Here is a 25,067-nt window from a genome sequence, read left to right as displayed (position 1 = left end):
TGATTCGCCAGAAAGGCCCGGTGTCTTAGATCGCAGCTGTAACTCATTCCCAACATTTTGGGGTCTGGAGTATCAGATTCTTTATTAGCCAGTAATGATGCTTATTTCTATCTTTTCTTGGATCTAAGTGAGGGACTGAATTGAAATATTCAAAAGAATGATGTTCCTGCCTTTTTTTAGGTGTTCTTTCCCCAAAGAAACAAAAACATTAAGGCTTCCACGAGTTTTAGAAAGATCTTTATGCAGAAGTTCATTTTTTTTTTTTTTGGATGGTTTTACCAGTTAGTGGCACCTTGTAACACTTGAAATGTGGTCTTTTTTTCCTCCTTTGACCTGGGGTGGAGGGGAAAGGGAGGGCTGGGTGGTACCTCGGTTACGGTACGGCTGTGAGCCTGGCCTCTGATTCTCTTCCCCACTCCTTCCCCACAGTGGGCGGTGAGATCCCCTTAGACATGCGTCTCGGGGGCGGGCAGCTGGTGTCGGAGGAGCTGATGAACCTGGGCGAGAGCTTCATCCAGACCAACGACCCGTCGCTGAAGCTCTTCCAGTGCGCCGTCTGCAACAAGTTCACCACGGACAACCTGGACATGCTGGGGCTGCACATGAACGTGGAGCGCAGCCTCCCAGAGGACGAGTGGAAGGCCGTGATGGGGGACTCGTACCAGTGCAAGCTCTGCCGCTACAACACGCAGCTCAAGGCCAACTTCCAGCTGCACTGCAAGACAGACAAGCACGTGCAGAAGTACCAGCTCGTGGCCCACATCAAGGAGGGCGGCAAAGCCAACGAGTGGCGGCTCAAGTGCGTGGCCATCGGCAACCCTGTCCACCTCAAGTGCAACGCCTGCGACTACTACACCAACAGCTTGGAGAAGCTGCGGCTGCACACGGTCAACTCTAGGCACGAGGCCAGCCTGAAGCTGTACAAGGTAAGGCCCAGACCGTCGCCGGGAGGAGCGGCTTGTCTCCCGGGAGGTGGCGAGGGCTGGGGGTGGGTGGCCAGTCCGTGTCGTGGCCGGGGGGTGGCTGGATGGTGACCTGCTGTCGTCAGGGGAGTCGGCACCATCCTCTTCCTCAGGAAGCCGCAGCGCGGTGGCAGGCTTCACCTGGTACCTAAAGAGTCTTTCTGCGGGGCGCCCCGTTCGGGGCGGGGGGGACAGATTTTGTTCACAGCCGCTCGGCAGCGATTCCCTTTCCCCCTCCACCGTCTTTGCCGTCCTCTATCTCCCTTACTCACAGCCGCTGTCTCCCCGGTTCTGGCTTCCGTGCGCCCTTGTGCCCCGGTGTGTTCCCTCTCCCCTTCGTGCTTCTCCTTTTCCATCTCAGCATCCTTTTTGTTATTCGCTTGTTTGTTCCTTCAGCCGGTTGACAGTGAGTATCTACCATATATACCAAGCACTGTTCTGGGCACGTGCCTGCATTCATGCACAAAATAGAAATCCCCCTGCCCTCACAGAGCTTCCATTTTGGGGGATGGGGGCGGAGCGATATGGCCGGTAAACACAATGAATAAGCTACACAGTAGGCTGGAAGGTGGCGAATGCTACGGGGAAAAGTAGCGTCAAGGAAGGGTCCTCCCTGTCATTTCCCTGTGTCTTCCTGTGTCCTGCACCTCCTTTCTCTTGTGGTTTTTTCCCTTTTCCCGGACTTCTTCCATCTTCCTCTTCTGCCCCCGTCCTCTCTCCCCTTCCTTTCTTCCTCCCCCCACCCCTTCCGGGCTGTCTCCCGGCCTGGTCCGCAGAGGGTCACGGGGAGGAGGTGCTCACATACTGTAAATAGTCCTCTCACTTGCACGGCAGAATTGCTCCAGACGTTCGTATTGATTTTCACTGGACTTAAAGCCTCACCTTTTTCTCTAATCATCCCATAATGGCTTTAGTATGAACAATCAGGTACAAATCGCCATAAATCTGCCCAGCCTCCTTCCACAGGCCTTCCACGCCCTCACTCTCTCTTTCCATCTTCCTCCCGTTTATTGTCAGTCTCTCCTCTTTCCTTTCACGCCCTTTCCCACGTCTTTGGGCCAGTGAGTGCAGAGTGTCTGCTGTCCCCGAGCTACTTTCATCCCCTTGCTACTCATGGTGATTTTAAATAGAGACTCCAAATAAAGGAGATTTCTGACCCCCCCCCCCCCACATACACACAGTCTCTGCTGAGATCGGTAGCTGTAATGCACGTTACAGTCGCTTGCTCTGAGGCTGGCGAGAAGCCTGTATAACACGGACGGGAAACCATTTTAGGCGAAAGGAGGAGAAAGCGGGCATGAGGTAGTGGGAATAGAATGTTCTGGAACTGACTGCTGACTCCGGCATGGATGGGCTCGAGTGAGGATGGTCCAGACACCAGGTAGCCAGCCCCCTGTCCTAGATGATCAAGAACCTCTCTGGGTGGCTTAGTTTTGTGCCACCATTGAGAGAAAAGGCTGCTTGCGGTCAGTTTAAATTGGAGATCTTAACTGGCCACAGGGTGGTGCCGATGTGGTCAAGAAAACCTGATGGAAAAACTAGTGGAAAAAACAGTTTCCAGAGGATCCAACTGGGCAAAATTAGCACAAAGAAGCTGGTGTGGCCACGCAGGGGTGTGTGCAGCGCTGACGAAGGTCGTTTAGAGGTGGCACAGCCAGACCCGAGGAAGAAGTCGCCCTTCAGGTTATGAGGCGCACACAGTGGTGACTGACGGCACCCCGTGTCCCCAACACGCATGTACCAGGCCCTTGGTTTAGCGTCCAAAAGATCTGGAACCGGGAGGATTGGCTGCAAATATCCCGTTTTGGTGTCGAAATCATGTCCATGAGCCAAACCTAGAGAGTCAGGGTAAGGCAGTTTTCAGGATGGACGTGAAGGAGGCAATTTTGTGTTTCCCTCTGTTTTTGCTTCACTAACTCTGGACACTCATCTTCCCTGGCCTTGATTCTCTCTCTTCTTCTTCTTCTTCTTCTTCTTCTTTTTTTTAAAGATGGAAGACACTCCACAAATAGGTCAGTGTAGGCAGAAGGACCATAGGTGTTGGGATGCAGGATAGACCTTGGGAATCAGTGCCTGAAGGAGAGGTGTCCGAATGGCACATCCTGGGGGGTGACCAGCCCCCCACATTCAGGACGGGACTCCCTGCGTCAGGAACTAAAGGTCTTTAGTCTGGTCTCATTAGTCCTTGGGTAATGAATGTCCCTCGGCTTGCTGTGGCTCTGTGGTGGGGGTGGGGCACTCTCCCACGTTCTCCTGGATGACACCGAGATGGGCTTATCATTCCAGGGCTCGCACCGATCCTTTTCATCCCGCAGTGTGGCTAAGACAAACTTCTCCAGCCACCGAGGGGACTCCTCTCCCAGGGTTGTGCGGCTCCACAGATTTTGGGTGGGGACTGGAGGCGGTTTGAGAGCCAGTTTTTCTCTAGGCCCTGATGTGGCCTGTAGTAAATGGAGATTGATTGTATGTTATTTTTCCTCTTGCTAATGTAATCCATTAGCCCAGCACATGCATAATCAGTTTAGAGCACAGTTAACTGGATGTAATCGAGTTCTTTACTGTCTGCTAGAGAAACAGCTCCAGATGCTGCTGACCCGGGGAGGGCACCAGGCTTCTCACACAGTCCTCCTGACTCACCCCTTCCCAGTCGCCGTCCCACCCCACCCCTAGCAGATTATTCGTTGTTGGTCAGGGAGACTCCCTAACTTGCTTTCTGCTGCACCTCCCCAAGTGGCCATGATGTACTTGACTTCCTGTTGGGTCTCCCACCCCCTCTTTCAACCGAGGCCTTTTTCCCCCTCCTCTTCCTTTTTCATGTTGGAGGAGACGGAGTGGCAGTCTCAGGAGATGCAAGCAGAGGCGTAGCTTTCCGGTTTGTCATTTGACCTCACCCTGGTCCAGAGTCACTTCTCGTGGTGTCATAAACTCCGGGACCTATGTTAGGACCGTGCTAGGGCTGAGCTGTCTGAAAGCATGAGATAATTTCCAATCCGGACATGAGAGAAGGTTGGGCTAATTGGCACCACCTCTCCCCGGCCCCTCCAAAAAACAAAAACTAAAACAAAAACCCATGGTGATAGTATCTCCTTTGCCTGGAATTGTCTAGTTTTGATTATTGTGTGCAAGCAGTTTTTAAATCAAGATTAATGATCGGTGAATACTCCCTCCCTGCCTCCTAGAAGTGGAAGGGAGCGAGGGTTTGGGGGAGGCTGGAGAGCCCCAGACATCATGTGGAAGATGTTTCCTTTTCTTTGGAATGCCAGGTGACTTTTGTGAAGAGTTCACCACTGAATTTCTTAAGGGATTTTTTTTTTTTGTCTTAAATAGTGGTGGGCTCTGGTCTAGACCCTAGTGGTCATATGCTCATATCCTCACACCCGCCATCGTGGGACACTGTGACTGATCAAAAGAGCAGGGAGGCCAGCACCCCCTGTCCCGCCGAGGGGCTGGGCTCTTGCTTTCTCTCCATCATGATTAATTTGAGCCAGAATGGAAGGATGTACCTGTCTCTTATTAGGGCTTGAGTTCTAGAATGTGCGTGGTGCACCTTCCTGCTTTCCCCATGAATGTATCACTCCCGTCTTACAGGACCTGCACCCAGGCCCCATTCCCCCTCTCCTTCCACCCAGAGAGAAGTGGGGTGCTCTCGCTTGTCTTAAATAGTGGAGGGCAGGAACTGTAATCCCCCCTTATCCACAGGGGATATGTTCCAGGACCCCTGATGGATGCCTGAAACTGCAGATATACTGATCTCTACATATACCATGTTTTTTCCTATACGTACCCAGCCGTGATAAAGTTTGATTTATATATTAGGCTCAGTAAGAGATTAACACTAATGATAAAATGGAATGATTATAGCCTTATAGTCATTATTATATACTGTAATAAAAGTTACGTGGATGTGGCTTTATTACGTAAAATAAGGGTTACGTGACCATAAGCGCTGTGGTACCAAAACAGTTGGTCTGACCACCAAGACCAGTAAGCAGTGGACGGATCGTGTGTACAGTGCGGACACACTGGGCTGGACAGGGGAATGCCCCACATTTCAGGTAGGGCAGAGAGGGATGGCGTGAGATCTCATCATGGCATGCAGAGCAGTGTGCGGTTTAAAACGTACCAACGGCTTTATTTCGGGAGTTTCCATTTAAGATTTTCGGGCTATGGTGGCCGGCAGGTAACTGAACTCGCGGAAAGAGGAGGCGCGGATGAGGGGGTGCGGCCGTGCTGAGGCGGTCTGCCCCCCACGCCGGCACAGAGCCCGCGTCCACAGAGCGTGGTGGGCTCAGAGCTAGTGTGCTGAGCTTGTCTGCGTCTGTCTGGGCTCCCCTGCCCTGTGGGGTCCCTGGTCAGTTCTCTGACATTCGTAGCGTTTTGGGCTCGAGGGAGGAGGGTGTGGAAAGGGGTGGGCGGTGATCAGCGCACACCTGCCAACCATTACAATCTGGTTCTCGCTTTGATGTTGTTCTTCACCTTAGAGTCATTGGAATGGAAATCCATCAACTTGAGCAGCTAGATTAAGACCCCACCAGAATCTATTACTCAAACAGTTCCCAGCTGAGGTTCCTTTGAGCCAAGCCCAAAGGTTTCATATTAATCTTAACTTATACACAAAGAAGGCTGTCTGCCGCGGGGGTGGGTCTGGGCCCCGTAAGAGCTGCGTTGGGCCAGCTGGGCAAACAGAGGATGAGATGCCAACTCTGCTTGGCTTAAGCACCAATTGACTGGAAAACACACACCCAGATTCTCTACACGGTGGACTTTCACTTTCACCGTTCTGTTAGGATTAGGCACGGTGGAAGGAAGGCAGTAAGGAACTCTCTGTCAGACTGTGCGTTGCTTCAGAATCCATCTTAGTTCTCTCCTCGACGGGTGACAAGCTCGTTGGGGCTCACGCTCCAAACATTCACTCTGGGGCGCGTGGACACATCGGAAGATGCAGAGGGATTTGGTTTGCAGGCTGCGTTCTGCGCGCTCCTGTATGGATGCCCTGGCCGAGCCAGGGGAGGGGCGTGGGGGTTCTTAGGAAGACAGCTGTGTGCTTCACGCCCATAGGTGGTGGCTGGTGGCCTTTGTTTGGCTTGCAGAGCAAGAAGCATAAATCCCGTGGTGAGCCTCCCCTCCCTCCTGGTCCTCTCTGCCCTGGTGTGGCTGCATGTTTGAAGAACTGGAGTGAGTGTCATCTGGTTTGCATCGTCATTCTGGAACCAGTTTCCTCGAACCTTGTTTTCTCATTAGGTTGACTGTTTTTTTTTTTTTTTTTTTAAGCGCATACTTCTGCCTTCTTTCCATACCTTGGTGCCTTCAACCAAAAATGAAAAGAGGGGAATGTTTTCATGTGGTTGATTTAGAAAGTGTGAAAGGCCAGATGTTTTGGTAAATTTTAGCACATTTAGCCTGCCTGCCCTCCGTCTCCTGGAGCAGCTGGGGGTCTGAAGTTCATTTCCCCCGCGTAATGGCTGTGCTTACGGGATGTGCTCTTGCAGCTGGGCTGGGAGACTGCGCGTGGGCCCCATGGGCATCGCCGAGAGCCCAGGTCGGCTAAGGAAGTATATATGGCCACCAGGTAACTTTAGGGCGACTCTGGGAAGAAAGAAAGATGTTTTGGGGCGGGGGGCAGGGAAGTGATCATGCCATGGCAGAGTTCATCCTTCACTGCTGCGGCAACTGGCCGGCATGTGATGGAGGAACCCGTGGCCGACGGATGGCCGTTGAGTGCAGTGTGAAAGGTCGGCACCTCCCCGCAGAGATTCCTTGCCCTCCACTGCCTCCAGGATCATCCCACCCACCTTCCTCTGAATCCCCCTAGTGGATATGATTTCATTCAACACATTCACTCAGCTCATTGGCTTTAAGCCCAAGCTTTGCCGTTATCTCTCCGGTTATAGAGTCGTACACACCCTCATGTCAAGAAGGTAGGGTCCGTGTTCTCTTTCGCTCCACACTTTAGGCATAGTGGAATTGAAATCTTACTAGATGTGCCTGTGTTGTTTAACGCAGTGCTAAATAATGCCACCTGTTGAAAAGCCAGTTTTACAACCATTAACCATAATACTTTTTTTTTCCCCCCAATGCTTTAAGTATTTTTTTTTCCCTGAGTCCTTTTTATGGATGATAAAGAACTGATCAGACCTTTTTAGAATATTATTGTGTTCTTAGTTATTTCTTAACCAGACTGGCATTCCGTGCGTACCTCAAATGCAAGCTAATAATAAATTGTGAATTTCTTTTTATTATGGTAAAGATAATTAGTATCAATAAAATATGTTCAGTGTAGAAAGTTTGAAAAAAATTTTTTTTCAAATCTATCATATAACAGCATCTGTTTCCTTCCTTTTGCATGTAGCAGAGGCGTTTTACAAAATTGGTTGATGTTGCATGTCTACAGTATCGTACTTTCTCATATCTTTAAGTATTCTTCAATAATTTTTAAATTTAAGTCCTTTTTCTACTCTCCAACCTATTCTTCAGAAGCCAGCCACTGTTAGGTTTAGATAATGTCCTTTTGGGTTTTTTTCCTGTGTTTATACTGATGGAGATGTGTGTGCATATGTATGTACACATACATACTGTTCACTTAAAAATATAGACACGTGCTATGCTTTCAGCTTTTTTCATATAATTTTTTTTTTAAATTTTTTATCATGAAAATCATTTCAGGTCAGTACATATGGAACTGGTTCACTTTTTTTTTTATAACTGCATAGTACTTCATTTATTAACCTACCAGCAGAAATCTTCATTTCTTTGGCACGGATTTGCCAAAGATTGCCAGGTCTTTTCAGTCTAGAAATTTCTTTATATGTATAATATTATAGAAAAAAAAATCAATAAAAAGTCGATCTCATAAAAAAAACATTAAGAGACAAACTAGTCTCTTACTAATGCACATTTAGGTTGTTATTGTGCTGTTTTGATATGGGAACAGATGTATACATATATCTGTCTACACTTGTGCTGTTTCAAGAAGTGGGATCGCTGGGTTCCGGGGTGTAGTGCCAGTAGATGCAGGACTTTTTAGTGGCTCTTCAGAAATGTGAACCCTCCTCCCCCACCCCCACTTCGGTGAAGCTCAAATTCACACACAGCGACCCAACACAGTGTTATTTTTCTATTTTCCTGAGACTGGCAAAATTGTTCTAATGTGAGTATCTTTAATCATTAGATAGGGTGAACATTTTTTTCATGTATTTATTGGTCATTTGTATTTCCGTAGCAACTTTCCTTTTCACAGCCTTTGCCCTTTAGTTTTCTTGGTTTGTTCCTTTATCTGCTTGATTTGCAAGAGCTCTTGATTGATCAGGGCCAAATTTCCCACTGTGCTGTGGATATTGTAGCAGTTTCTCCTTGTCTTGCGTTTGTCTTTAGCGCAGTTTATGGTATACTTTAATATATAAAACCTTTTTATTTTGTATGATGCCTAATTCGTACATCTTTTCCTAATTCTTCTAATTTTCCCAGAGAAACGTTCTGTTTGCTAATATCATAAAATAAAAATAACAGCTGACAGCTTTTATAACAGGCCAGGCGCTGTTATCCTGGCTTTGCATATATTAGTTGATTTAATCTTGATTTGCCTGTAGACTAATGGGGAAACTTGAGGCAGTGAGTGTTTACAAGTCATACGCTAGTGAGCGTTGTTGGAGCCAGTGCAGGAACCCAGGCTGGTTGGCTTGACTCGGCCAATATCTTCTTCAGTGTCCCCTAACGCATTTGCTTCTTTAATCTACGAGGAATTTATATCGTGTGTGTGTGTGGGGGGGGGCATTGTTAGACTCATTTTTGTGTAGCGTGTGATTTAGGACTATATATTTTTTTCAAGCCAGACGGTTGGTTGTCCAACTATTTCTTAACTCACCATCCTTTCATTGCTGACGTGACAGCCATGTTCCTCGTCATCCCCGGTTGCCCACCCTTGTGGAGCGTCCCTCAGGCACGCGGCAGATTTAGACCCACCTGAGTGTTGTTCATGGCAAGGCCTGAGGAGCTGGAAGAGGGAGCAGGTCTCCTTTGGAGGCGTGTCAAGTCTTGCGGGTGAGATGCCTTCCTCTCACCTGTCCCTGTTTCTGGCCAGCATGTTCCCCGGGGTGAGATCTCTTGAGTTAATTACCTTCATCACATTCACCGGGATGAGGGAGTCTCCAGAAGAGACAGGGGTTTTGGGGGGAAGAGACTGGATTTCTTAGTGCTCCTTGATGGAGACTGTGGATCTCGCTGTTTCTTTTTTTTTCTTTTCTTTTTTTTTTAAGGGGCAGGGAACAAATACGGAAAGTTCTGAATGTTCCCTTTTCTGCAGTTCTTAATCAGATGGCATGGCGCAAGCGTGACCGTGTCTGCATGTTTCTAACAAACGATTTGCCGCTCCCGGTGGCGGCTCTCCTTTTCGGTTCCAGACAGGCCGTGCCACGGCTCCTGACTTGGGCCGAGGGGCAAGGAGATCTAATTTCAGCAAATCTGAGAACTTTGTCAGAATGCTTGTAAGCTTGCCCACCCTCAAATCTTCAAGCTGAAAGCCCTAGATAAATCTCAAATTATCAGCCCCCTCCAGCCTAACCCCCCCCCCCCTCAGAGGAATAAGTCACACTTGTGGAATTCTTTGCACACATGCCATCTGCCATCTTAGGGGTGGTCTGTAACCCTTAGAAGAATTTTACTGCAAATAGTCCATTGCCTTCACATTCCAGAATAACCCTACGTGTTACAGTTGTTCTAGGTAAACCCAGTCTGGCAGGAAAATGGTATGCTGTTTAGCGGGGCAAAGGCGGGAACCTAATTCTGAGTTATTCCGACTTGCTAAGGACTTGGACTAAAAGGACTTAGTCTAAAAGGGCAAATTTGAATACATTGAGCCCCAACAGGTGTTTCTGGTTTTTTGTTTTGAAAGGGAAATTGTGAGGGAACAATTAAGCATTGTCAGAAACATTGTCAGGAAAAAAGGCAGGAGTTTTTAAATAATTACATAATACACCTGAACCGTGTTCTTTATTCTGTTTTCAACATAACTCGAGAGTATAAATACTATTTAAATGCAGGGTGAGAAGGGCTGTTACTATGAAAACCATTTTGGTAGTTCTGAGTCACTTTATATTTTGATATTTAGTAATATTAGGTTTCCAACACTTTAAAAAAAAAAAAAAACCGGGATGTAGGGCGAACGTTAAAAGTGTTTAATGACAGAAAATCTGTTGCTCACAGAAATGTCGGCAGCTGTTAGTCCTTAGGGTGGTGGCGCCAAGGAGCACTGAAAATACCCCAGTGGAGGCCTCCGTGGACAGCCCCGAACTCAGTAGATAAAAATGCGGTATACCCGGCTGAGTGTGAATTTCAGATAAACAACAAATAGTTTTTATTACGAATGTGTACCATAAAATACAATTCCTCTATTTACTTATCTGAAATTCACATTTAGATGCACAGTCTGTATTTTATCTGGCAGCCCCATCACTCTGGACAGTGAAATCTTTCGGGGTGTCCTGCCAGCAGCCTTGACAGGCGTGTAAGGAGAGGCACGTGGCTTCCTGATTGGTAAAACCTCTTTTTTTCCAGTGGTTCCCGACACAGGAGGACAATTACAAATGCCTCTAATGATGATTTCTGATTTTTGTTATTCGTAGGAAACTGTCGTGTCAGATTTTCACATTTTCTACATTAAATTAAGTGCTTTTCCAATAATGAAACCTGAAATTTACTTCAGAGCTTTTTTTTTTTTTTAAATTCACTTTTCAATAATTTTTTCATTATTTTCTTCCAAGTGCTTTCGAGTCACATAGCGAGGTACGTGTCAGGATGCCCAGTGGCGTCTGCTGCTGCTTTTTCCAGGTGTGTCAAGTACCCTTGCTCACACCTGGGCTCCTCGGGCGTCTTTCCCATCATTATTTACATGTAGGTGAGTGAAATTCATAGTGTCTGAGCATTAGTTGTTGTGCCTGCAAAGACCCCAAGTGCCTACCGTACCTAGGACGCTAATAGGAAACGCCGAAAGTGGATTTGAATTGGGACCAATCAAGAATGATCAGGGAACTTTCTCTAGGGCCTGCGTCCTCATCCTGTAAAAGGCAAACTTAGTTAGGAGGTTAGAAATGTTTATCTACTGATAATGTTTGATTTGTAACCTGTTAATTAGCAGGGCAGGTTCCCAGGCCCAGGACAAGGGCCTCCAAAGCACATCTGGTCCCTTAGGTCAACAGTTTTAAGCACCGTTTCGTTTGCTGGGACGGCCTCTGTAGCGGATTTGCGGGAGGAATTTCTCATCTACTTGCTGCCCCTGTTGCGTATTTCTCCTTCTCTGCTCTCTCTGGTGACAGGCTTCTTCTTGAGGATTGTTGGGCTTTTGTGACCACTTTGGAGCTGACCTCTGGACTTCCTGGGTGGCCTGTCACACCAGGTTGTCCTTGTTTTCCTGTTCCTCAGGACAAGGCAGAAGACCGGCCCCAGACACCGGCAGTTGCATGATGGGAGGTTTCCCTGCACCTGTGCCCTGGGTTTGCTCTCCCTCTGCTGGTTTGGACCCCAGCGCTTCAGAGACCACTCCCCAGGGTGGTCTCGGACACAAATTAATGGGAAGGGGATTCCTCCCTCTGGGCAACACTATTTATTGAGGGCTAACTTTCTGGCGAGCTGTGGGAGGAGGATTTCGTGTACTCTCAGGCTAACAAAACTGTACCGTGCTATTTAAAAATGTGTTTTGTGTAGGGAGCATGTGCTGGGAGAGCTTCACCCCCAGTGTCGCACTCGCAGTGGGGACCCCTGGCCCCTGCACCTTCCCGTTTGCGTTCTGCATTCCTCCTCCTTCAGAACCTTCGTTCTGAGAGCGCCCTTTGGCCTCCCAGGGGGAAATGTGGCTCTGAGTTAGAAAATTATTTTTCCTAAAACTCGAGACAAATAAGTCGTACCTGTGGGGGGCTGGAACTGTTCTTCTAGTGTACCCTTACTTTCTTTATATCTTCCTACAGCCAAAAAACCGGCAAGATCGTGCCGCCCACCACGGCCTGGCGATACCTGTGCTCCTGTGACAGCTGGCGAGGACAGAATCCTGAATGACCTCAAGGCTTTCCTAACAGGACTCTGTCCCCCTAAGTGTCAGAAGAGCTCAGCATCACCCGGCTGGGGGCTGGCTGTGTGGTCTCGTGCACGTGCAGGTTCTGTCACTCAGTTTCTTTCTCTTTCGTAGATACAGCTGCAGGCCTTGGGGACAGTGAGATAGTAGTGTCGGGGGTTTGGCGTTTGCTGCCCTGTTTCCTTTGGCCTTTCCAAGGGCCTTGAGGAGGGAGCGTGTGCCCCTGCAGCGGTCCTGTAAGAGGAGATACTGGTGCTGCTGAAGATCTAGGAAAGGCTCTGATTTTATTTATAGCAGAGACTGTCCTTGTGGAATGACCCCGACTGGCTTTAGAACGTGTCTTGTTGGTTTAAAATAGGGCCCATTTGAATTGAATGCTTCACGTTCCAGACTCTTTATGAACTATCGACTGTCATGAGCCAGGAAGGTTCTTTGAACAACGTCACGTTTTCCCTCCATTTAGGGCACCCTGCATATGTGTTGGTGGCAGGAAACGGGGGCCGATGTGAGATAAAGGGCCCTCCTGAAGGCTCACCTCCAGCTAAGGAGCCCCCGGGCCAAGACGGCAGCAGGATCTTCCCCCTTCTGCTGGGCCTTCATGCTTCTGTATTTCCCTTTTGCCACCACCTCTCTCATTTCTGGAAATTATTAGAGGTCGCAGGAGTTTAGGGAGCTTACCTAGGCTCTTCGGTCAGCCATGCCGAGAGGCGAGGGTCCTGGGACTGCGATTGGCATCGTGCCCTAGACGTTCATCAGCCAGTGTGGCTCTGCAGCCAGCTGTGGGTGAGGAAGCCCTGGGGAGCGGTTGGGCTGGAGGCCTCTGCTTTGTGTTTGCTGGCTCTCTGGTTCTAGTATTAAGATCTGACTGTTTTTATTATTATTACTTTTTGCCCAGACTGGGCTCCCATTAGTGATGGCCACAGCTGCCATTGTACAGAGAACAAACAGTTTCTCCAGAGACAAGAATTCTGTACTTTGTCCGGTCTTGTCGTGTCCAGCACTGAATCTGCACCTCGTTCTCCCCAGCTCCGTTCTCTGGCTGTGATAATTCATGTCTCTTAGCCTTTGATGCTTTTTTGAGTCTGTCCAGAGTTCAGACTTGGGCATCTGAGGTGGCAAGTTCCTGAGTCATTTCTCTGCTGATGACTTTTCCTCTCTGACTGTCTAGCTCCCAGAGGACCCCCCGAAATCCCCTAACTGCTCCTTCTGCCTTCTCCCTGCCTCCGACAAACATTGTCGCGTGCTTTTCTTCTTTGCCTGGCCTGTTCTTTTTTCCTCTTGGAGCGTGACATTTGGAATAAAATCTCACCTGGGGAAGTCACAGACAGCAGCAACAAAGCCCAACTCCACCGGGGGGAGGCTAATTACACAGCTAATTAATCCAACAGATGTCATTGTAAGTGCTCATTTCTTCATAACTTGGATGCACACATCCCACGTTGCTGAGATAGGCTTGGGGCCTGTTGCAAAATGTCTTTTTTTTTTTTTTTTTTTTTTTTAGATCAGACTTGAAAGACTAGCATATTTCCTGTTCAGCCTTTTTTTTTATTTTTTTTCGCTCTAGTGACACATTTCTGGTTTTCCAGAAAATTCTCTCCCCTTACTGTAGCCACAGATGGTATCGCTGTCCCGAGTGCAGGTCACACCATTTGACACGACGTCGGTGTCACGTGCTAGTTTGTTTCCCCAGTGGGATCGTAAACCTCTTCAGAGTATGGGCTGCCGTAACCACTGAGGGTTTTGCTCAAGACTGCGGCACAGACGGCTGGACACCGGCAGATGTCTGATAATTAACTCCTCACACTTTTTCCCTTCACTTGGTCGTCTTTCCGGAAAGCAAGTTTGTTTGCGACGAAAATAGCTGGGGTGTCTGAAAGGTGCCGTTTCGATAAAAGATGGATAAAGAGCATAGAGCACACGTGATTTGGTCGGTGAACTTGAACACCTCGTGCATGGGACGGAGCAGGGTCTCAGAGGTGGAGGAGGAGCGTCAGGAAGCGGGCAGAGGAGGCAGTGTTTTGGGTGGTAGGACTGGAACAGACCAGGCGAAAGGCGCTGTGCTCCGCAGGTGGCCTGGGAGTGCCTGTGGGGCGTGGCTGGTGGCCCTGGACCTCAGGCCGGCAGCCTGTGCTCGCAGAAGTGCCTGGTTCCTGGGGGGTTGGAGGCGCCTGCCAGGGGCCACACTGAGTGAGTTCTCTTTGCTAACACCCCTTTCCCTTGGTCATACCCACACTGAGTGAACGCACGATGCCCCTTCCCGATCACTGGACCTGTCACATCTTACCACTGACGTGATGGGTCCCTAGTGGCCGGCGTGTCACCAAATCCATAGGCCCTGTTCTGGCCCTGCGTAACCTTTCATCAGCCTCTGCCACCCTTTCTCCTCCTCCTCCCTGTGGCTTCTGTGACACTATCTTCTGGTTTGCCAAGGCCCTCCCTGGCCCTCCTTCTTGGTGCCCTTGCCGGTTTCTCTTCTGTTACTTAATGGTAAATGTCGAGGTCCCCAGGGCTTGGCCCCAGCCCCCTTCTTGTGTCTGTTTATAACTTGCCCTAAGTGCCTTGTTCGGGCCAGTGATGTTAAACAACATTTGCCTTCTGACGACGCTCAAATCTGTACCTCCAGCTCTGAGCTTCCCCTTTGCCCATCGCCTTACTGGGCATTTCCATTCCAACGCCTGACGATGGACTTCTCGTTCTTGGTATGGTCTAGAGAGAAGCCCTGATCACCGTCACCCCCAACCCCTCTCTGCTCTGGCCGCCCCCACCCCCCACCTTGGTCAGGGCCACCACCAGGCTGTCCTTTGCTCACCAAGCCTGAGAGCTGGGACTTGATTTGGGGCCACTCTCCCTTTCACGCCCCACGAACTATCCATAAGCCCCGTAGGATCCACCTTCCAGGTACATGTTCGCCGCCCTCCCCATCGTCTCTCCCTGTGTCAGCTCCCCCTCTGCTTCTATCCCTGCCCCTTACAGTTCACTCTCCCTCCAGTGATTTGTACGACGAGGAAAATCAGGTCATGTCAGTCCCCTGCGGAGACCCAAGACGGCTTTCCATCTCACGTGAAATAAAAGCCGAACTTTTGCCTGTGGCTTACAAACCTCTTCGTGATCTGGATTCCACCCAGCACGCCAGCCTCATCTTGTAACACCCTCTCCTTTGCCCTCCACACTCCAGCCACACCCTCCTTCCTGCCCCGGCAATGCGTCAAGCATGCAGCTGCCTCAGGGCCTTCGCACTTGCCATTCCACTGCCTGGGATGCACTTCCCTGACCTTGACAATCATCTCTCACTAGTTGTCTGGTCCTCAGGCTTTCTCCGACCACCCACTCTCAAGAAGCTACACCCTCACTTCACCCGAGTTTACTTCTCTGTGTTGATAGTTATCTATTTTTCTTATTTGTTTAATTTACTCATTTGTTTTCTCAAAGATCAAGCACCTTGGTTATCTTCTTAATAGCTGCATCCCTAGTGTTAAGAACAGTGTCTGACACCAGCCCAATAAATATTTAGTGAATGACAAAGTACTAGCAGAATGTGCCTGTGATTTTCCCCCACTGTAGAATCTGGGATAGCAGCTCTGACTGAACACTTGGCTTTTCATAATTTAGAGTCCAGAGTTATAAACTGGATGTCCCGTGTGGACCAGGGCATTCCAGAGCTGTTCATAGGCATGTCATGTGCCGTCAGTTTTACACAGAACTTTATTCTTCTGTTGACCCACTGAGAAATAGTCCTAGTACAATTGTGTAACTTACGTCCAAGTGTTTTGAAAATTCCCACATGTAGCTGGCCTTGGCTCTGTATCCCAGAATTCTATCAAACAAAATCACAACTCTTTCTACTAATAGTTTTAGAGATTGATGTCATGTAGAAAAATTAATGGCGCTTTGCCCCTTTTACTTAGTATTAAAGTCCATTTTTATAGTGGTCTTTCGCCTCTACTCAGTTATAAAACCCTTAATAGCAGGGTCTGTTTCCTCTCATCCAACTATGTGTCCTTCCCAGTGTCTTACAGGTGTTAGGTAGCGGGTCAGTAAGTGTCAGCTGAAGATTTGATATTCAAATCTTAAATATGGGAATTTAAAGATTAGGTTCAGCCCTGAAAAGCCTACTCCTTCTATTTCCTTAGAATCTGCTCTGTTCATTCTCCAACTCCCTGACCGTCACTACATGATGCTAATTAATCCCAGATCTCGTTGTCCCCGGGAGAGAGCCTTATTCTGGTAACAGAATGTATTCTCAGAAAGAGAGGAACTCTAATCTGCTTTGCTCTCCTCCGGCCTCATATTCAAGCCACGCATCTTTGAGCATCCTTTATAGCAGTATAATGTGCTAGCTTCTTTAGAGTGTGGTCCTAAACTTTGTAAACTTTGCTGACTGTGATCCCAAAAGAGATACATTTTACATTGGTGACCCAGCACATACCTATAGGAAGATATTTTGTATATGTAATCGAAACAGACATTTTACAAAATAATTTTATCCATAGTTGCATGGCTACATTCTGATGCTTTCTATTCTACGCTCTTCTGTTGTTTTAACACAAACGCTGATTGTGCTCAAGGCACTGGTTTCATGATCCACTAATGGAATGACTCTCAACCCAAGGAGCTTTAAAAAAAAAAAAAAAAAAGCCCACCCCAACCTTCAGAAGTTCTGATTCCGTTAGCTGTGGGATTCCCACGTGCAGCCCCAGGTTGAGAAGCACGGCATTACAGCCTGCAGGTTGAAACACATTGCTGTGCAGGATACAAAGAAGAGTCGATCACTGAGTAGGAACAGTGAAATGAGTAGTCAAGAGTTATCTAAGTGTGGAAGGAGGGGAGAGAGGGAGAAATCACATCCAGTTGGTTAGATCAGAAAAGACCTCCCGGAAGACAGAATCTGGAGTTTGGGCAGGCTTTGAAGAAGGAGTGATCACACAGACAGGCAACATGGACAGAAGACAAAAGCAGCTTCGTTTCTTCTACTTGCCGAACCCGAGGCCATAATTTAAAGTGGATTTTAGTCATTAGAGCTTCCTTTCATGCACTTGTGTGTTACTGTGTCTCTTCGAAGAAAATTGGTGTGAGCTAAATATTTCATACTAATAACACACTGGAATTGGGGCCTTTTTAATGTTTTACTAGTAAGGAGATTCTGCTCAGATCTGTTAAAATAATGAAAATACTAAAGAAAAACACTTTATAAACAAATATTGAACTGTAGTTAACACTGTGTATCCTGAAGTATTTGGAGGTGACAGGGAACAGTGTGCTGATGTCTGTAAGATACTTTGAAATGCCTCAGAAACGTAAGCTGCATTGATAGCTGCGTAAAAGGATGAACAGGTGTACAGCAAAGTATTAGTTTTAGCATCTGGGTGGTAGATACATATATGATCAGCCTCCTCCCCAGCAACTCTTTTGTATGATTGAGAATTTTCATAACAACAGTGTGGGGATAAAATGCCAAAACCTAATGGTTAGGTAGCCTTTCCACCCTGAACTTCACCACGTGGACACTGCATGTTTGATGTGAAGTCTCTCCTCCAATGCCTCTGTCCTCCCGTCTGCCTTCCCATGCCAGTGGGAGTCCAACAGTCATTCCAGAAGTTTGGGTGCCTGTTAGATGCCAGGCACTAGAAAACTTCAAAATAGGATGCCTGAGTGTCTTAAGGCAGGGGTCCCCAATCCCAGGGCTGCAGACCAGTACCGGTCCATGGCCTGTTAGGAACTGGGCCGCACAGCGGAAGGTAAGCAGTGGCGAGCGAGCAAAGCTTCATTCACAGCTGCTCCCCAGCGCTAGCATCACCGCCTCAGCTCCACTTCAGGTCATCGGGTGCTAGATTCTCATAGGAGCATCGGTCCGTGATGCCAAAAAGGTTGGGGACCACTGTTTTCAGGGAAACCCAGGTAGCTCTTGGCGTTTTAGAGGAGCAGATCCTCGATGTCAGGTTCTCTGGGATTGATTCCTGGCTCCTGTCCTTCGCAGCTGTGTGGCTTTGGACATGGACATGAATCCCTCTCTGTTCTTTAGCTGCGAAGTAGGTTATCAGACGACCTGCCTGACTGGACTATTGAGTGAGTTAAATGAGTTAACACATGGGATGTGCCTACAATGTAGTTAGCATAAAGCATAAGACAATGTGTTACTCTTTAAGAATACCACTTTTCTGCATTAGATTTCCCATTGTCTTATGGAGACCACATAATTGAAGTTATTTTATAATTTGGTTTGTGTTAGCTTTGAACTTGTCACACTTTCGGTAGTTTTTGTTTTGGAGGAGGGATAAAGAATTTTTCTTAAGAGAACTGTGACTGATGTGTGGTGAAATTCCTTTGGGCAAGTAATTTCACCTCGGCCAGTCAGTCATGGTCCCATCTGAAGAGTGAGGAGCTTGGAGAGATCACTAGGAGTTGCTTTCAAGCACTAAGAGTGTGTGTTCACAGAACTACTACTTCTTTTTTTTTTTTTTTTTAAACGACTGTTTCTGTCTATTCTTCTAAGAATAAACAAGAAGTGATCTAGTACTTACCTACGATGGTTAGAAAGACGTCGAAGTCCAGCATTATTTTCGCTGCTACTTGTTTGGCCTCTTCCCTGAGAAGGGCCTGAGAGGGCGTCGGATGTGAGGGGAGTGAGCAGTGAAGTTACTTTCATTAACATCATTGCATAATATTGTCTCGCGTCACCTGGGGGGTTTCAGTATTTGGTAAAAGCAAACAGACAGGACTTCTTCCCACAAGCGCATCCGTATTTTCCTTCTGTGGCCACAGTTAGGTGCAAGTAAGGACTTAACGCTTGGAAACTGGTGTAGAGCACACAGCGTGCTCAGAACTGTATTCTCTTTTCCATTCATTCACATATATGTTCATATATATTTCTGACTAAAACGGATGCATGTTCACTCAAAAGAAAAAAAATTATAATCCAGAAATGCACAGCATGAGGGCAGAGATTGAAAGTTACACGTTAGTTAAACTAGAATGCATTTGGCTTTGGTGTCTCTTTATGTGTTGTGTTTGTGTCTGTTTATGTTTCGTAACCTTGGCAACCCCACAGCATATGGAAAGGGGGAACAGCAGCCTCTGAACACAAACGAAGAATTAGCTGGCACCGCAAAGCCGCCAGACCCACCTTGCCTAAGCAGGTTCATTTATATTGAAAACTACAGTGTCGGTGGCATGGATGACTTCACATAGCCTTGGGAGTCGTCCTTCTTGTTTACATTTGTGTCCCTGCTTGTGGCTGTCCCATTCCAGTCTCCATTCAGTGGAGGGAACGCCTGTGGTCAAGTATGTAAAACCATTTCTATGGCAACCCTTTGCTATCTGTTAATTAAAAATATTCCAACATCTTCCTTTAGCTGAAACTTAATAAAATAAAAAACTGCCTTCCTCCTCCTCCCTTATTTATACATTGGAAGTTAATCTCCCTGGAAGTTATGGATGTTTTCTTCATACCCCACCTCTTTTGAAAGCTGATTTTTTTGGTTTAATAAAATAAATGGCTAAACCTGGCATCTCTGATCACAGCTCTGAGTCAATAAGTGGGAGGAGATGCCTCCCTCTTTGATTTGAAAGAAGCAAAACTTAATGTGAAACAATCTTGAACATCCGAAGTGATGTGCAAAGTATGTGCAGCAGAAAAATCTCACCAGGTTTGTTGCCCGTCTGATGATTAGATCAGCACAAGCAGATCTGGCAAGTGTACTTGAGAAACAGAGCAGCTCTTTGTCATTTGAATGGTGCGTTTATTGGGTACCGTGAGGTCTGAGTTTTAGCAACATAAGTTTCATGCTGGTGGTGACAAGAGGTGTGTAAGGAACATGTCCACAGCTCATGTTAGGAAACACCTATGAAACAAAATGCAAATCAATGGCAATAACATGTTTAGGTTGCAAATTTGAACACAGATGAGGAAATGCAAAAGATAGTTTTGCATGGCAACACTTCATTTCACATGTGGTAATTATTATTACTATCAAATGATATCCTGGATGTGGGACATGATTATGTCCCACAATTATTACTCCTCGGGTAAAACTTTACATTTTATAACTGTCATATGCGAGTCTTTTGCATTTCTTATACACTGTGATGTAGGTAATGACTGCTTCATTTATCGTCAGTATAGTCATGATCTGCCTTATTTTAGAAATGTACAGACATTATCTTTGTTTTCTCCTTTTGTAGGTTTTATGAGTCTTTCTAAATACGTTGATTCGGCGGTAGTATTCTCATTAGGCAATGGCAGGTGAAGGCAAATGCTCATTTTGTTTTGTTGCTGTATAGCTTGAGTTACTATCGTCTCCCTAGCTATTTAATTTTTGAAGTGTTCTTGCTATTCAGTGTGTAGTTTCTGTCCCGGTCACTTTGGGTGTTAGGACTTTTGTTGACCTCAAGACACTGTGGACTTAGAAAACAGTCTGTAGGAGCAGATCACGTAGAATTCATATCTTATCACCCCTCACCACCATTTTAAAATAAGTTTACTTTCATTTTTCTTTTTTCCCTCCAAACTCTAAATAGTTTGGCAAAGATTTTTGTGTGCAGAGTATCTTTAGGGAATATTTTATCAGATGCCACTCCTCTTCCTTGGGGTGATACAAAGAGTGGGCAGGAAGCTCTGTTTGTAAGGGGAGCATGCGTGAGGTATGTTATGTATGTGTGTGTTTTTTAAAGCGAAGGTTTCCTTTCCTCTTTCCCCCCATCTCATGTTGGGGGTCTGGGAGCCCAGTGCATCCCCGTGCCTACAGTTGGTTCAGCATAATTGATGCGGTCTCATTTCCCACAGCTGATGAGGATTATATCAGCTTGGTTTAACAGTCTCATTTTCTGCTCCCAGTGCACACTTGTTTTAATGTGTTTCGGTTAATGAGGTAGAAGAGAGAACGAGGTGTTACTGTTTATACACAGACAGTGAGCTTGAGCAGTGAGCCCTGCCACAGCTCACATGGCCCTAGGTGTCCTTGGGGGGCACATCCCACAGAGCGAAGCTACCTTTTCAGAACATGGTTTTTCATGGCTAATGCAGATAATGATCATTATCCATAAGCTTTACCGAATAGCTTTATTAATACCGTTTTGTGTGTGTGTGTGTGTGTGTGTGTGTGTGTGTGTGTGTGTGAGGTGTCTCTCATATGTCTTTATGAAAAGATTAAAACTTGGCTCAGAGCTTGGGGTGTGGCCGAGAGCATCAGTGTACCCTCTACTGAAAGCTTTTTCAAATTCCGTGTTCCACGCATCAGGGTCCCCAATTAGGGTCAGTTCATTTGAAGCCACAGCTAGTTGAGGAGACCCAGAGGAGCCATACCTCTGTGAGGAACATCGGGAGTCCACACTGGGCACGGAGGGTCTGAACTCTGTGTGCCGCGGGCTCAGAGCAGTGCTGCAGCTGGGGACGGCAGAAGAACTGCCGGGGGGTTGCTGTCATGTGAGCAGGGGTCTGGTTCCGGTTGTGATGTTGTTCCTCTTCCTTTGGAGAGGTGGGCCCTCGAGGTTGGAGGCCATCGTTATTGAGGTGCAAATCCTACTACCCACCCCCCAGCCTCATTCGAGTCCCTTGGGGAGCAGGCTATTGCCGCAGGGCAGCCAGAAAACCGAGGCTGGGCGCCCCTTTTGCATGCATTTAAATCTCCAGCTTCGGGACGCATGGGAAATAAAGGGGGTGTGTCAGAGGCGGCAGCAAAGAGACCCGACACCCGCCTGAGCCACGCGTGGGAGGACATGCTTTCTGACCTCCTGCCCCTTCGCTTCCCGTTGTTCACTTATGCCCTTTCCTTCTCTTCCCTCTCTGTCAACGTGGAGCACCCTAAATGGTTAAACCTGTTGCCTGGCCTTGGCACCGTGCCAGCCCCGTGGGGCGCTGTGCAGGCTGGAGGCCCCCGGCTCATCCCGGCTTCTCGAAGGCACAGCGGCCCTGGGTTTCAGCAGGAATTAAACAATTACTAAGTCTTAGTCCTCCCCACCTTCCGTGGATTGACTCTATAAATTGTCAGCCTGTTGACATTTTAATGCGAATTATGTCATGTGGTATCCCCTTTGATTTCGACATGCCTCAGTTTGTAAATACATGAGCCACTCAAAGGCTTGTGGTTAGTGTACACTCCGGAGGCCTCGGGGGTTTTGGTGGGGAAGAGAGTGCTGGAGAGAGCACAATGCTGGGAGTGTGCCTGCAGTGGGAGCCCTTCACAGTTACCCAGGGCGGCCCGGAGGGCGGGGGGGGGGGGGCCCTGCGGGGGGCGGGGGGGGGGGCTCGCTGCCAGCCCTAGCGCCTTGCCTTGTGCCTTCCTGCCCCTCCCAGGGCTCCGGGACCACCACCTTTGGGACCAAGTCATGGGATATTTTTATTGGCTGCATCGATGGCCGAGTATTTCCCCAATCACTGTGCAGCTCCGTTTCTCCTTCTGTAAAAGCACCCGTCAGCAGGACTGGAGAAGAACCGACCTGCGCTAGATCCTGAAACAAACCCGTAGGCCAGGGGGATATTACCTGGGGCAGGTGTATCCCTCCCCGGAGTTCGACCCTGCCAGTGGGACAGTGACTCAGGAAGGATTTTTTTAAGGAAATGATGGGAGATCGAGAAGTTGAAATAAAGAAGTGAAAAGTAAGGGTTGTTAGATGGGTGGAAGAAAAAGGAAGACTCGTAATTCATGTGGGAGATGAAGAAAGAGTGGAACTTTTTCGATTCCGACTGTTCAGATTCTAAAATTCAAGGGAGAAAATTATTATTTTTTTTATTAAAATTAGGGAGGTGACATTGTTTAATACAATTACGTAGGTTTCAAGTATACAATTCAGTATACATGTTACTGAATTGTATATTACATTGTATATTACATTGTATATTACATTGTGCGTTCACCACCCAAAGTTAAATTTCCTTCCGTCACCACATATCTGACCCCCGTTACCCCCATCTACCTCCCCAACAAGGGAGGAAATTTTGAAATAGAGTTTAAGAACAGTTAGGAACTCCTGTGCTAGGACTCTTCTACACACCGTTCTTTAAACCCTGTTCCCTACCTTCCGATCTCCGTACTGGAGACTTTCCTTTAAAATGACTAACCCTGAAGGAGCTGTCTTCTTGGCTGTCCTTCGTGTGTAGAATGTCCATACTCAAAAAGATAGAATTAGCCATTTTGAGATTTGACAGCTTGTGCCCGGAGGAGGCCAGAATGACATCATTCATCTCTCGACCCAAAGAATGGGCCAGGAGTAGAAAAGTTGGTTTGTGCTTTGCACAAGTGTGATCTTCCCGTTTCTGAACGTAGCAACTGCTGGGCCTGCCGTCTGTGTTGGCATTTGGCTGACGTACAGAAATGTCATGGGACCTTTAATGGCCATGGGTGGTCGGGACCTCTTTCCCACGTGCTGAGTAATTCCAGTTTCATGTGTGAATAATGCCCATATTAAAGCAATTAGAGCTACACATAATCTGAAAAGGAAGAAGGGACCCAAATTCCTGTTGATCAGAGACTTCCAACTCACTGATTTCTCTGGTAACTTCCATGAGTGCTCAAAAAAAGTTTTTCAACAGATTCTCAATCTTAATTTATTTTTAAAAATTTGTAATAAAAATAAGCATTTGCCGCATTGATAGGTAGATAGATAGGAGACAGGAATACACATTCTTCAAGAACCCTTTTTAGTTGGTTCCTATGAGAAATTATATTTGGTCCTTCTCCAACATCTAGAGTTTAGCCGTAAGAAAATATCTGAAATAAAATGGTGAGATAATTGTAATCACCATGGCCCATAAGAATATTAGTCTTTGCTAATTAAAATAAAATTTCCAATTGTTGTTTTACAAATTAAAACAGTGACTCCCAAGGTATAAAATGAGCACTGTGCTTTCTGAAAGAAAAAAAAAATTATTAAAATGTTGTTTGCAACATGTACATAGGTCTCAGTTACCTACTTCTTTATTGTGGTGAACATAAGTTAGTTATTGGAAACATACTTTCAGAGACAAATTTAGGGCCTTTTCACTAAATTGGTGGGTATTCTGTAACTTGCCAAAGGCAGGGGAGTAGCGTCCTATGCCTCTTTTCATTCTGGGCATGTCTTCCAGAAGATGTAAAACTTTCGGTCACTCCCCACCCCTGGCTGGTGTCCAGCCCCCTGGACAATTGGTCAGGGAAGGAGTAGGCTACCTGGTGATACTTGGTTTCTCATCCCTGTAAATGAGAAGAATTCTGGGTGATTGTAGAGCTAGAGGTAGGGGGATCAGTGAATTTGCTTCCATTCCTTTCTTCCTTTTTTATCAATCTTCTTAAAAAGAGGAGGAGGCGGTAACTCAAGGTGTAATGGAAGGTCATGGAAAGACACAGGAATGGGGTGAGTGGATACAGGTGTGGTCCTCATTTTAGCACAACTGGGCAGTGTCATCATTGGAATCCCCGTTCTTGACCAGTGGCATGTGAACTTGACATTGTTGCTATGGTTGGAAGTTTGCTAATCTGACCTTCAACAGTCTCCAAACCCCTGAAAATTTCTGACCCTTGGGGAGGCTCTAGAATTCTCTTGTCCTCTATAGAGGTAGGGGCCTCAGGGTTTTTTGTTTTGTTTTTGTTTTTGTTTAGTTTTTACTGGACTTTATTTTAAAAAGTACAGCTAACTAGTTATTAGCTGGTGGAATAATTGACAGAGCAGAAACGTAGTGGACTAAAAATGACCAAGCCAAACTTGGATGCTCTGTCGATGGTGGCCGAGGCTTGTTCAAAAGGAAGGAGCCAGCCGGCCTCTGGGCAGCAGGGAAAATGGGCAGCCGACTGACCCATTTCTGTAGCACAGCGATGGCTTTGTGTTCCCCGCACATTCCAGCCCCAGCCCCGCAGGTCGTTTGCATAGCACACAAACAGTGGATTGTACAATGCATACAGGTATCGCCGGCATTGGCAATGGACCCTGGATGTGAATGGGACCTGTGTGTCCCTGTTGTGAGACTTCCCCAAACCCTCCCCGCTGCTGCCCGGGTAGAGTTCAGACTTGCCAGTGGGGAGGGTGCCTGCCCCATCTGCATTCTCACTTCCAGGGTCTGAAAATGCATTTATGTAAAG

At 47.2% G+C, this 25,067-nt stretch overlaps 1 protein-coding gene across 4 annotated transcripts in view; it reads left to right on the top strand.

Annotated features, from left to right (window-relative positions):
- ZFHX3 (zinc finger homeobox 3) overlaps positions 1-25,067 on the top strand; it is a 232,558-nt gene that overhangs the window by 84,373 nt on the left and 123,118 nt on the right. For all 4 annotated transcript variants that reach the window (XM_036232104.1, XM_016146869.2, XM_036232107.1 and 1 more), the window contains one exon: positions 430-926. In XM_036232104.1, coding sequence (XP_036087997.1) covers positions 430-926 — 497 coding nt within the window. The remainder of the gene's footprint in view (positions 1-429; positions 927-25,067) is intronic.

Source organism: Rousettus aegyptiacus, unplaced genomic scaffold (genome assembly GCF_014176215.1).
Source record: "Rousettus aegyptiacus isolate mRouAeg1 unplaced genomic scaffold, mRouAeg1.p scaffold_m13_p_14, whole genome shotgun sequence".
In the NCBI taxonomy this organism is placed as follows: domain Eukaryota; kingdom Metazoa; phylum Chordata; class Mammalia; order Chiroptera; family Pteropodidae; genus Rousettus; species Rousettus aegyptiacus.
The sequence above is the reverse complement of the archived record's forward strand: the minus strand, read 5'-3'. Positions and strand labels throughout refer to the sequence as shown.